Source organism: Lissotriton helveticus, chromosome 10 (assembly GCF_964261635.1).
Source record: "Lissotriton helveticus chromosome 10, aLisHel1.1, whole genome shotgun sequence".
Taxonomy (NCBI): Eukaryota; Metazoa; Chordata; class Amphibia; order Caudata; family Salamandridae; genus Lissotriton; species Lissotriton helveticus.
This window is the reverse complement of record NC_136071.1, coordinates 300906468-300920821: the sequence shown is the minus strand read 5'-3', so window position 1 is coordinate 300920821 and position 14354 is coordinate 300906468. Positions and strand designations below refer to the sequence as shown.

At 44.1% G+C, this 14354-nt stretch overlaps 1 protein-coding gene across 3 annotated transcripts in view; it reads left to right on the top strand.

Annotated features, from left to right (window-relative positions):
- The window catches only part of KIF9 (kinesin family member 9), a 691235-nt gene that overhangs the window by 651937 nt on the left and 24944 nt on the right, over positions 1 to 14354 (top strand). For 2 of the 3 annotated variants that reach the window (XM_078664228.1, XM_078664230.1), the window contains one exon: positions 3523 to 3627. The exons of the other annotated variant lie outside the window; for it this stretch is intronic. In XM_078664228.1, coding sequence (XP_078520354.1) covers positions 3523 to 3627 — 105 coding nt within the window. The remainder of the gene's footprint in view (positions 1 to 3522; positions 3628 to 14354) is intronic. 3 annotated transcript variants of the gene reach the window in all.

The following is a 14354-nucleotide window of genomic DNA, read 5'->3' as shown; positions in this document are numbered from 1 at the left end:
ACTGGAGATAGGTTAGTGCGGGCCTGACTTGAATAAAGCCGGACTCTCTCAGGATTGGTAACAAATGTTTTTTCCTTATGACCGAATAAACCCGCAAAACATGATAAAATGCATAGTATCTTGTTGGGAAAATTTATCACAGTTACAAGGTGGACCCCCTTCTGGTTTGGTCCATGATTGGTAGCTACCCAGGGAAAGATGAATCAGGTTGAATCTAAATGTGGTCAATAAAAATCTATGAAAAGGTTTGGTTACGATTTTAAGATATGGCTCAAGTGAGGGGGAAATTGATAGCATATAGTTCAATCTAACTGTAGGTTTCAACAATTCCTGCTCCTCACGAGCCAATCTAGCCCTATCTATAAAGTGCTTCTTAATCCAATTAACTTCCTCCCTCCTAATGCTAGATGGTGACAGAAGGAGTTCCGGGCGTCCTAGCTGTGTGAAGGCATTTCTCAGGTATTCCAGCCAGGGTATTTTTTTTACGTGATCCAATGCCATGACATCAATCAAGATAGCGTGATTCAGAGTTAATTCTTGATTGAGCCATGTTTTTGCCCAGAATGTTAATGGGGCCAATTTCAGCCTGTCTGTGACGTAGTCCAGGGCCACCTCAGAGTGGATCAAAAAGGTAAGGGTGGACTGAGGAACAGACAAAAGGCATCTCAAAAGCCCATTTTCCACTCTTTGGATCTTTTCGTGAGATACATAGCCCCATAACGGTGAGCCATATGTGGCAATTGGAATGCATTTGGGGTTAAGCAGTCCTTTATGTGGTGACAGGACAAAGCCTATTCAGGTTTAAGTGTGAGGCTGTGGCCAGCTCCTTCCTCCCATCCTGCCCAGGATGGCCCATCAGGATGTGGATGGCCCATCAGTCACACCTAAGCTCCCTTTGTGTGTGACTGTCCAGAGGGAATGCACAAGCTCAGCTGTCACCCCCCTCAGATGTTTATTGGAGACAGGCAGCAGAGCACAAAAAAACAACTTTCTAAAAGTGGCATTCTTAAAACTGTAATGATAAATTTGACTTTACCATTAACGAGGATTTATCATTACTAGTCCATAGGTACTAAACAGGACAGTTCTACCTCCTTCCGAATTGGGAATTACAATTATTAGATGTAACAAGGAATCCCCAATGTTAACCTATGGGAGGGGTAGGCCTCACAGCTGTGGAAAATGAATTTGGGGGTTTTCCACTACCAGGACATTCTAAAATTAAAAGTATATGTCCTGCATTTTACTTACACTGAACCCTGCCTTATGGGCTACCTAAGGCCTACCTTAGAGGTTACATATGTAATAAAAGGGGAGTTTTAGGCTTGGCAAGGGGTTTTAAATGCCAAGTCAGCATGGCAGTATACAATGCAATCACAGGCTCTGCAGTTGAAGGCCTGAGACGTGTTTAAGGGCTACTTAAGTGGGTGGCACAACCAGTGCTGCAGACCAGCTAGCAGAATTTAGATTATAGGCCCTGGGCACATGTAGTGCACATGAAATTTACCAGTTAAGGATAAGCCATTGTAAACATGTTTTAAGCAGAGAGCACATGCACTTTAGCACTGGTAAAGTTCCCATAGTCCTAAAGCCCACACAAACGAATTCAGCAAAAAAGGGGAAGATAAAGGCAAAACGTTGGGGGTGACCCTGCAGAAAGGTTAATTTCCAACATAGAGGTATTGGCAAATAGATTACTTGTGGGAGTAGGGAAAGTAAATGAACCAGAATGGGGTGATCATGTCAGCAACGAAGTTATGGGGTAGGGCGGGTGGGAAATTCTCATGCTGTGTGTAATGATTTGTATTAATCGAACATAAATTTTTTTTATCTTTTCTATGCCCTTTTTCTTTCTGCATCTTTCTGATGCATGTACTTTACTGCATCTCCTTCCCTTCACCGTACCCTCTCTCTCACACACACACACTCACATTCCATTTCTCCTCACCTCATTTCACAATATTCACTATATACAAAAGTCATTTGTTGCATGAGAAAATAATACAGAAACAAAACATCTTAAAAAAGCAAATAGACTTGGGGAATTAAATCATGCCACGTGGCCATAGGGACTGTATCGCTGACATTGCTTAGCTTAAGGATATTTGCAGTCATGAAATCAGTCAGCTGTTTTGTCTGTGAAGTTGAATACATGAATGTAGACACCGGCTTAAGAGTGTTTGCAGTTCTGAACTCATTCAAAGAAATTGCCTGTAAAGTTTAGGACATGAGTATTGTGCCTGATACAGGCTCGATTCAATGTTAATTTTGACTTGCTGTCAGGTCTGTGACACAGTGGGACCCGCCCCATCAAGTCTGCTTGTATGTGACTTACGCCTGCACATAGCTTGTTTGACCTGTTTGTTGGTCAGCTGCTCATCATACTCATGAAAATCTGAGTATGTTTCCCTCCTGACAGATTCTAGTTATCCATTGGGATTGTACTGCTGGATATTGAGGCTAGGGATATCAAGATACACTAATATCATGAACAGAATATCGAGGGACAAAATATCAAAAGATGAGTGCATATAGAGAAAGTATAAATTCAATATTCTTAACTTCCTATCTTTGTACCTTGAAGGCATAAATATTGTCAAGTACACTTATGTGGAGTTAGGTATAGAAATCTAAACTTACTTATATTTCAATATGTTGTCCTTTGATATTGTGTCCATGATATTTGGTGCCATTAAGATTCCTGCCTCAGTAGTCCAAGGGCACAACTCCTTTGGGCGATTACCATTTGAGCGTGTGCCTGTTGAATGTGGTTAAGTAATCTAGGCTGCTCCCATTTCTTCAGCGTTCTCATCCTTTTATAGTCCTCCTATTTATCTAGGTGTATTAGAGTCGTTGATGGGAGTGAATGCTTCTTTTAATTAGTACAGCTTACTTTCGTCACCAATATGCTTCCACATTTTAATCAAATTACGTTAGTATTTCTTAGGTCATTGCTGTACGGCAGCGGTTCTTAACCTTTTGACTTCTGTGGACCCCAACTGAATCACTACTGGAATCTGGGGACCCCCACTGAGTCATTATTGAAATCCGAGGACCCCCGCGGTCTATGCAATTTCTATGATTTGAATGCAAAACAATACACCAGAATCCATAAACAAGTATACACCAAGCAAATGCTCAAATATTAAAATATTTTGTGCAGCTCACAATCAAATATATAAAAAGGTCTCAATTTTTAAATTTGGCTTCCTATTAGTATATACTTTATTAATTTTATCCTATTCATTTTGATATTATTTAACTTTGTAAAACAATCGCAGACCCCCTAAGTTGGCCATGCAGACCCTAAGCAGTCATCCGACCACAAGTTAAGAACTATAGCTGCACCGAATACCTTCTTTGCTGAGAGTGGCTTGCCACTGACGGTCATGGTCACAGTTTAAAAAACACTGCTATGCTATTGCTGGGGAAAAACAAGGTGTTATTAGTACTGTTTCTTCTCAGGAACCTTAAACAATGTATACGTGTGTTCTTTAATTTAATTAATCTCCTTTGTCCCAGTGTGATGATGACCAAGAGAGATTTGAGCAGCTACAGCATGAGTTGTTTGTGGACCAACCAGAAGCTTTCGCCTTTTACAGTGCCAAAATAAAATCAGACCAGAGGGTAAGTACCATACTTAGTTAAAAAAACAAAAAGTAAGCCTTTTGGCTAAGGTTCGGGGATTTGGGAGGCCAGTCAGGGATATTTCAGACAACATTTTGGGAATTGTCCCCAGCATCAATGCTTTTCTATCATGGGATCTTCATTGATCTTCACCCAGGTTGTGCCAGGCATGCAAGATGAAACATGTTGACCAGGATGGCAGGGGTTAGATCGGCCATTACCATCAGTTTTTATTTTTTGGACAGTCTGTGTGAACACAATAAAGTTGTTGGTTAGTAGACTACTTAATTTTAATCTGGTGAGGCATTATGCCAGTAACAAGCCTATATTTTGAAACAATTGTCTTAGACACATGGGGACAGCGTAGTCATGGATCAAGTATAAGAAGGCAATGCTAGCAGTTGCCAGAGTCAGTGATAGGGAAAGGAACCCTAGGGATGCGCCTGTTGTTTGTATATGCTGGATTGTTACCTGTCTTCGAAGAAAGGATGCCAGTGATGGCACTGTGTCAAATTCAATACACAAATACTGATTGGTTCTGATTAGCAGATTGGAGATTTTCTGGAGTATATGGCTTGTTGAATTGCCTTCGCCTCCCCTTTTCTTTAGAATGAAAGCAATAATTAAACACAGACAAGGAAGAGTAAGTGCTGGATATGGGATCAAATTCAGTGTAAGAGTTTCAGCTACGAAATATCTACCGAATACACTTAAGTACAATTAAAAAAGATATATTGGTGCTTTAATATCTGTCTGAAGGTCAGTCTTAAATGCCATCCATTCCAGACTAAGAAAATGGCTCTCTGTCTTTTACAAATAATTCTACACAGACAGAAATGTCTTTTGTCTAGCCAAAAGAAAAGGAATTAGAAAGTCTAAACAATTGTTTCATTATGAGAAAAGTGTTTCCAAGTTGGTTTTTGATGTCAGGATGGAAGGAATCGTATACCTATGACAAAGCTAAAAAGGGAAATGTTCTGAAAAACAGGCTGTATGACAGAGCTTTTTAACTTTCTTATGTCCAGTATATATTTAGGATTTTGGGATTTCAATCTGTGGCTGATGTCGTAGAACCATTAATAGGAACGAAGAACTAACACCCCAGCAGGAATATTATCAGTGTTGGCACTGTTGTCAGCTACTGCACTTAAATGACAAACTCCAAGCAGCCCATTATCCGCTTGATGGTATCTTTTACAATAACATGTTAACAAAAGGCTTAGAAACATAGTAATTCCTCAAAAGTGCAAATAAGGTATCTCAAAATTATTTCGATAATTTGTGAGGCTGTACTGCCCAAACCTTGGCTCCAAAAACAGTCAGCTGGCATTTATCTTTTCTCTGTTCACCTCTTTTGTACTTCTTTGTTTTTTGTTTCCCACTTGAGATAGACATGAGCTTATTAATCTTGGCAGTTTTCTTGATTGTGAGTGAAGACACCCTTGATGGAGAAAAAATGTTCATTACATGCGAACTAAGGGGCCGATTAAGACTTTGGCAGTGTTGCACCGGCTCTGTGCCTGCTCAGCACCGCCAAAGTTGTGCAGGGACCGCCCACCAGATTACGAGTTGAACTTCTGTCTGGCAGGATTTTCCTGTCTTTTCTTTTGCCATTCCCAAGGCAGTGCCATGAAAACGGGTTCTGCAATGGGAACCAAAGGATGTTCCAGAACCGCATGGACTGTGAAGTCCATACCGCCTTGGAACTTGGGGTGCATGCAAACACGGTGGCACATGTTGTGCCCCCCTGAATGCATCCCCATGGCGGTGGGGGAATGGGGGCCCAAAGGGCTTCTTTTGTTTCACCCTGTCAGCCATTTAATGGCGGTGAGCCCGTCATGAAAAGGCTAGCGGAGGGGAAACTCATAATATGCTTGGTGGACCGTGGCGGTACAGCCTCCATGAGGGAACGCGTTTCCCTGGCACAGTCGGCGTAGTGGTGGACCGTCCAAAAAAGCTGGACGCAGGACCGCCACCACTGCACCACCACGAGTCTGGCGGTCCAAGACCGCCAGACTCTAAATCGGGCCCTAAGTACTCTAGAATTGGATCTTTCCCTGAACTCATACACAACCCATCTGCCTCCCTAGGAAACTACAAGACTAGACTTAGGCTGCTAACTAAAATCCTTATGCTTTATTTTAGTTGTAAAATGAGGTGTCATTTAAATGTCAGAGAATGCCTTCTGGGAATGGAAATTCAACCTGGGGCATTGAAAGGAAATATACGTGTCCCCTCTCTTTTACTTTTTCCTTTAGGCTGAATTTTAAATGGAGTCAAGATTTCTGTGAGCGAGAACTAAGATTACAATTACATTTTTCATTGTAGAAAACGGCTGTTACTTCCCACTTGTATTTTACAATGTCTTTTTGAAACAGGACATATAATGGCACAATATGCTATTTTCCTAATGTTTGTTTTATTGACTACCATTTAAATATAATAGAAATGATCATAAATTACTGCTTGGGTGTACTGGGTGAACATATAGATGCTATGAAACATACTCGAATGTGGAAGGGGTAGAATATACACACTACATTCATTACAGGCAACCAACAATTGCCACCACAGTTGTAGACCCCTTGCTCAAGGCTATAGTGGGGTATATTTCTTATATTTATTTAATTTGTTTAATTACCAGACCCTCCCTAAGAGTCTTATCCAAGTTCTTGCAAATCCTAGACACTGACCCTTGTTACCCTATATACACGCTGCACATATAAACCCCAAGGTGTTTGTTGCCCTTAGTCCAAAACTGTAATTAGGAAACTAATAACAGTGTTGAACTCTTTGAAGACCTCCACTTTAAGTTTTGTACATTAATCTTAGTCTTACTTTATGTTTCTTCATCAGCCTTTCTGCTCTTCAGTGAAAAGATACTGACCTGGTGTGTAAGGCAGCAAGTCCCTGATGTAAACAGAAAAGGGTTGATTTCATTCATACTGATATGTTAATGATTTGTAGGGGAGGGGTGGTCACTATATCCTGATCGAAGTATAAAACTACAAAAATATTGACTCCTCTATATCGAGCACTATTTTTTCAAGTTAAGTAGATGTAGATTTAAGAACAGTAAATCTAGTCTTCCCTAAATATACTTATCTTAATGATATAGCGGTAATGAATGTTTTGGATGCTCTATATTTGTAGGTCGAGATTTCGACCACAATATTGTGTAATATGCCTGTTTATTTCAGGTACTGAACCCATAAAATATACAAATAAACAGTTTTCCAATAAAAACATGTCCATTTATGTTATCAAAGGACAGTGTCATCAATCATAATAAAATAATAGCAGCATTTTGTTAGCCCAACCTTTAGTCTTACCATTGAAAGTGGATGTACCCAAAGGAAGCATGCCTAACCTAAACTTGAGATACAGGAGCTTGGCAAAATGGGATGCAGTACAATCTACATAGCATTCAAATTCTGCAATGCTTTTAATCAACAGAATAACGTGTCAGGCCACCTTGCCCTGCGCTAGGATATCTCTAAACTTCTAATAGGTTACTTTAATTAATGTAGCACACTGGAAGACATAGAAAGGAGTTTGAAAAGAAGAGGGACAACCTTAAAGAAATATGAGTTGAGCGCACATGCTCAACCCATGGTAAATACTGTACACCCCACAAGATGGCCGCCGCTTAGCTAGGCTCTGCTGGCAGGAGCCACTTTTTTGTTATTTATCCTAAATAAACTGAGGCATCAGGGCTAGATCGGCGGTGCCTAAACACTCCTTCACTTACTGCACCAGAGGAGCCTAAAATTGGGAAGGAGAAGTGAGACGAATAACGCCTTGCAGTGAGAAGCCAATCACTGCCTACATCGGGCCCTGAGCTGGTGGCAGTGCTCCTCAGAGTGGCTTTTGGCACCTGGGAGAGGAAGGCGTCAGTGCATAGAGAGCGCCTATCAATAAAGTCTGTTTGCCAGCAAGGTGAGGTGCGAAGTGGAAAGGAAGGCCAGGCCTGGCTGTATGAAAATGCAAGCGTGGGCCATCTGATCCCTAGCGGCCCACTCAAGGTAACTGGCATCTGCTTGGCCTGTCGCTTCTTACCGTGGAAGGCTGGCTATAGCGAGGCCGGGCCACGTGCGAATTAGTAGGCAGGAGATTGCAGTGCCTTGGCCACAGCCGAATAGGGATCTGGCCTGCGGGACTGGGCGACAGTACTGGGACTTGTCTGATACCTTGGTCCCAATGCATGGGACTTGAATGAAGGGAGGCTTTCCTATCCCTTGTGACAGCTGAGAGGGGAGTCGTGGACAGCTAGCTTGGACTATAAATGGACCTGCGTGGTTGGTGACTCCTTTGGGCCTGCTCGTTCTCCTAGGGATCGGACCCCGGGGTGAGGTGGGGTCCTTGACCAGTGCCTAAAGCCGCTGCCTACTTGCAAACCATAGTGGTGAAAATGGACTCACTGGCTGCAACCGCCCGCCCATTCTGCAAGTGGGCCGTTGCGCTGGGCGTTTAGAGTTTTAGGACTGGCGGGGTCTGCTCGTGGCCCCCCTTATCCTCCCAGGATTGTGGCGGAACCCTGACAGTGCCTGTGAACAGATGGGGGCTCTACAATTGTGAATATGAGCCTCGAGCTTGGTAAGCTACACCTGGTACAAGATGGGGAAACTGACACGAGACAATCTAAGCTTTCCGTCGAAAATCGCAGGCAAACGTGCACAACGGATTTGCCCGCCAGATGATCACCAGCTGACTCAGGGGGACGGAGAAAACTCATCCCAGGAGCCAGACATTCGATCTATGTCTATGGACCTTAAGCAGAGCTTGACTTTCATTGTGATAAAAATAAAAATGCTGGCTGACTGATTCAATTGACTTAAGGAGAAGGTAGACAAGCACGAGGAGCGGATAGATCAACGCACATCAGGTGCGCAAGATGTGCACTACTCGGCCGGGTAGAAGCTGCTCCAGATAGAACTCGTACTAGAGGTAATCCACAACAAAAAGGAAGACCTGGAAGCATTCTCAAAGAGGAATAATCTGCACATAATCAAAGTCCCAAAATCGACAGTGCTGGGTCGAATCAAAGATTAAGTTGAGACAATGCTTCTAACTCTATTTGGAGATGCCCTCTCGGCCATGCTCATTGTTGAAAGAGGAATTCAAAGTAAAGGAGTAAACCCGTTAACCCAGGTGAGACCGGGTGGAGTATGTAACAAAACAACAGTGTCTCAACCGGTAAAGTATAGAGTATTATTTGTAAGTAGTTGTATCAGCACTACAGTACAATTTTACATGAAGTAACCATAACACACAAGTGTGCACTGAACGTGCTAGTGACGGTGATCGGCCTCAGTTCTGCAGTGGTCTTCTTGGACACCACCAAGGCGTTTGATTTGCCCGAATGGCCTTACCTTTTTTCACACTACTTTCATGCCTCCAAAATGCCCAGCCAGTTGCTAGACTGCGGATTAAGGGAGCAATAACTCTCCTTTTACAATATCGAGGGTCACCCAACAATGATGTCCTCTATCACCCATATTATTTGACATTGCAATTGAAACATTGGCAGCACGATTGCGACAACACCACTCAAACTGAGGCTTGCTGTATACACCCCGTAGAGTCCAAGTATCAATGTGTCAGGTTCCCCACAAGGCTTACCTCTGCTTGTGAAGAGATTCCGCAGAGACGAAAAGAGCTACCGCCCCTGTACCCACCTGACCCGTACGGAGAGATGTACCCGGCAGGGATGAGGTGAAACCAGGGAAAGGAGCAAAAGTAGACGGGTTGGACACTGGAGGAAGTGGTTCTGGTAGAATCGTGGTGGTAACTAGGGGAAGACAAGAGAGACCCAGTCAGCATGAAAACCCAGACCCCTCCTTCTTCCTACCTACACCTCTAAACACTCTATGGGAAAAGCCAACCACAAATGAACTCACCAGGTTTATGAACACCACGCAGCCAATGAAAGTATAGGTGCTCCAGTAAGAACAAACAAAGGTAAGCGCTCCTGCGCTGTTAACATCAAGCAAGGAAATAGCGTGACAGTGTATTTCTGTATGCTCGCAGAGCAGCGCTCCTGCGCGGCAATGTAGTGCAAGCAAACACACCCCTGGGTGTGTTTTATGAACAAAAATCAAAGCGCTCCAGCGCGGTTTATAATGCACAGTAATTAAGCGCTCCAGCGCGTGTATCAATGACCCCAAAAACAAAGCGCTCCAGTGCGGAAAAGAGTTGTCCAACGTAATAGCGCTCCTGCGCGTACTTGGCATGCAATAAAACAAAACAAAGCGCTCCAGCGCGGAAATGTATGCCCAAAATAATAGCGCTCTAGCGCGGAAATGTATCAGAACAGAAAGCGTCCCTGGGCGCGTAAGGAAAGCCTCACCAGCCGGCAAGGATAGGATACCTGAACGCGCTCCAGCGCAGGAGTCCGGAACGGGTGTTTCCGAGGTAGCGGAAACCAAGCTCAAACGCAAGGAAACAGCCGTTCCCCGTGTCGTCTTCTGGAAAGCAGGCTACAGCTTGCATCAGGACACCGGCAAGAATCCGAAGCAACGAGCCGGCGGGAAACGCAGAGTTTATGCGTGTCCCCCGGAAGTGCTTCATAGCAGCGGAAGGACCGTCAACAACTAGACCGCTACTGGTCTTCGAAACCGGAAGTGAGTATGCGCACTGCTGCTCGTGTCTAGAGGTGACTACGGAACGGCAAGGCGCCGTAACATGACACCATGTATGCAAACGATGTTACTCTATATGTGAGGGATCCGCAGGTTAACTTGGACCAGCTAATCAGCAAGCTCACTAGATTTGATGGTATAACATGTATCAATATCTATCGGGCTAAATCAATTATATTCCAGTTGATGGCTGTGTCCAGGCAATTCGTAGACAGTTCTCAATGACTCATCAATCCCTTGAGGTGCTATTTATACACTCAGAGTTCCCACTGCAGTGGATGTGGAAACCAGTCCGATATTTGGGGATCTGGCTGAGACGTGACCTGGACAAGCTATGGAGAGCTAACTATGGCAGACAGATGCCCTGGCTTGGGAAGCGAGTGGCGAGCTGGCTGAAGCTCCTGTTATCATTGACTGGGAGATTGGCCATTACTAAATGATGGTTCTCTCTAAATTTCTTTATCTTTTACCACCCTACCACTCCCTCTGCCGGTGTACTTTCTGCAGGCGCTCAGGTTGCACCTAGTGAGATTGGCGTGGGCGAGAATACAGCCTGAGTGACTAGAGAGATAATGATACTTCCCAATGAGAAGGAAGGGCTAGGATCACAAGATATGGACTTGTATTATTTCAGCACGCAGGTGCAATTTGCAGACTACTGGCTCTACCGTACACAGTTCAAACATAACCATGTTGCCCCGTACCCACTCCCAATGGCTCTGCACATGCCTCCGAGCAACCAAAGACACTGAATGATACTGTGACCTGCACGGTGTGGGCATGGAATGAGCTATGGTGGAGGGCGGGGTTGAATTACTTATTCCGCTGCATCAGCTACAGCTGATGTCCATGGGGGCCATGCATCCTGAGGGCATCTTTGTGGCCCTGCAACAGGCTCTACAGGGCCCTGCAGTTATACTACTGGACACACCCACCTACTATCAGCTATGAGGTGCCGTGTGGACAGCTCATGACTCCTTCCCGGCAGCCTCTCCCATGTTCCAAGGACTAGAGGCGATCCTTACATGCGCATGTCTGCTCATGCTGGTCATGGGGCTCTACACTGGAATGCAGAAAATCGCACCGGTGAGGATGCCCAGTAGGCGAGGGCTGTGGATCTTGCAGTGGAAATATTGTTGCACTAAAGCAAGGCCCCTGAACTCCAACTATAGGCTGCGCTTAGTGCATTTCAAATATCTGCATAGGCTCCAGAGGGGATATCCAAGATGGACCTAGTTAATCAGACGAGATGTGTACACTGCGCCGTGCCACTCACTGATTTTTTTCACTTGACTAGGGACTTGGGACTACCTACCCTGGTATGCGGCACTCGTCGGAAACGATATTTGATGCTATTGACAAAATCGCAGGGCATTCCTCCGAGCGTTCACTGAGAGTTGCACTTTTAGGATACTTTAAGGAGGTCCCACCATAGAAGTGCAAGCTGACCGCAATCCTGCTTTTGCAACTAAGTGACAGGTTGCGATGCATTGGGGTAGATGCCTTGACACCTCGGAAGGATGAGTGGCTATGTGATTCAGCCTACTGCCAGTAACAACTGACTGCTTATTAGGAATCGATGCCCGCTAGATCCCGCCCCAAGGATAGAAATATTGAAGAAATATTTACAGAGATCAAATTAAAGAGGTAAGCCTAGTCCTGGGTTTCTTTATTGGACCTTCTGTCATGTCAATATCCCCAATACCCACAAGCATTTCACAGCCAAGGACGTTCTTTTGGCCAAATGGAGTGGGCGATATTGTGAATGTGTGACCACCACGGTCCGTGAAAAGCTGGCTGCAAGATACAATATGTTGCAGTTATATGGTTGAAGTATACTCCTCCTTCCAGCTTGTTAATGTACGTTTTTAGGTCTCGCCTACCAGTGACACCTGTCTAGTTGAAAAAGACCATTTATGGACTAGTGGTAGAAATTACAGTGAGAGGAGAGCTTCCATAGATTGGCTTTGTTGCCACTCTTATTTACTGCTTCTTATTTGATGGCTCTCCTTCATCTGCTTGTGCTTGTCCCACCTCTGGAGCATAGCATCTTTACCATCCTTTTGATTGGCTGCCGTGTACCTTTCCACTCTTCACTTTTAGAGAACTACTTATCATGTGCTTCTCTCAGTGCTCTGTGTTGCGTTCTCCCTTCTGTGCTGCTCTCCCTCATGCGTGTCTCCCGCAACCCCTTGTTGCTCCCTTCCTTATATACTAATTCTCCCCTCTTCCTTCCACGGGGCTTTATTTTTATATTTAAAAAAAGTAAGATAGCATTTTCTGGAAGGCCCAGCTGCTGCTATTTGCTGCTTGACGCTGTTGTACAAAAATATATATTTTGCACATTTTAAAAATCTTTGCTTTTTAATTTACTATTCTAAGTAATGTCTGTCTCCCTAGATCAGTCAATAAAAAATGTAAATGGCATCTATGTCTTTCTGTAGGCGCATGTATATGCAAAAGCGAGACCCATTGGTTTTGCAAATACCTATTTACGCTATTGTTACCTTCTATTGATGTTAGTTGATGCTATATTGTCTTTGCTCGATTCATCTATATAATTATTAAATTAGGATCCGATGAATTGTCATGCCTTTAGTTTTGGTTAATTATTATGTGGAAAATTATTATTACAACATGCACTTTATTCTTAAGAGCCTCAGACTATCAGCCACATGTATTTTTTTTTCATACAACGCAGTACAGAAACTAAATTTACTGTGCTGCATTGCGTAAGGCGGAGGGCAGTGCAGAGCCATATCTATTAAGACTGGCCTGCTGCTATTGTCATCCCTTGCGCTGGCACACCATAGAACCATGCTTCAAACATAAGTGTGCACTGTCTAGTAAAGGATTTGCATGGAAAGCATACCCTTCCTGTACAAATTCCTATGCCCAGACAAACTCACAATGGTCCTAAGCATTGAAAAGTTGGGGTGCACCTCAGTACGCATGCAATGTATGTTTTTCTTAGGCATTTCATGTGGTTAATGCCTGCTTCAAGGAGGTTTTATGTTTTTTACACAAATCCCCATCTGGATATCTTGTTAGATCAGGTTTTGTGTGAATATCTATCTATCTATCTATCTATCTATCTATCTATCTATCTATCTATCTATCTATCTATCTATCTATCTATCTATCTATCTATCTATCTATCTATCTATCTATCTATCTAACTATCAAATTTTTCTTCAGTATTCAAGGGATGTCACCCCCCATGATAATAGGGTGTAAACCCTCTAGGGACTGTCACAAGCAGATGTCTGTGACAGATCTCCCCCAGGTATGCCTGAGGTGTCTGAGGTCGGGCTACAACTCCAAGACCAGTAGAGACTGTGCATCGTCTCAAGGCCATCAGGGAGCATGAGGCGAAACTCTACATCACCAAGCACATAAAGACATTGCATTTGGTCGTTTCAAGTCACCCTGTAAGGCCTAGTCGGGATCCCATTCCTGGAATCCCCATAGCCATTCACAAGGGCGTTTCTTCTTCGCATTCAAAGTCTTTGGGTAAGCACAAGAAACACAGGAATGCCAAGTGGAGTTGCAGCCCTTCCCGACATTCTCATTCTCCTGAAGACGAGGTGCACTAACTATCGTGTTCACATTCCTGACGTTGGCCACATTCGGAACCGCATCCATAGTTGGTTCTGGCACAACTCTAATTCCTGGGGCTTTCAGCCACCCTGCACAAGATCGAAGAGATCTACACAGCTATACTCCAGCTCTTGGGTTCTTTGCAGATTCCCTCTGGAGCACCTTCGGGCCCAAAGAGCCAGAGTCTGGGTTACTACCTGTAGGTTCACCCTCAGCACCTGCTGGACCCGCTGAGCACATTCCGATGTTATGCCCACCTCTTGTCCAGGCGCTTCAACGCCAGCACAGATTTCATCAACAGGAAAGTCTATCCAGATTATCTTCTCAGACATCGATTTGACTCCGGTCTGAATCCAACTGATGTCGCACCTGATTCCAACTGAGGCACTGTTGCCCATCTTCAATCCACCACCAGGCAGGCACCATTCCTTACGTTCACTCCTTGGCAAAACTTCAGATAATGACTGCACCCAGGGAATGAGATTA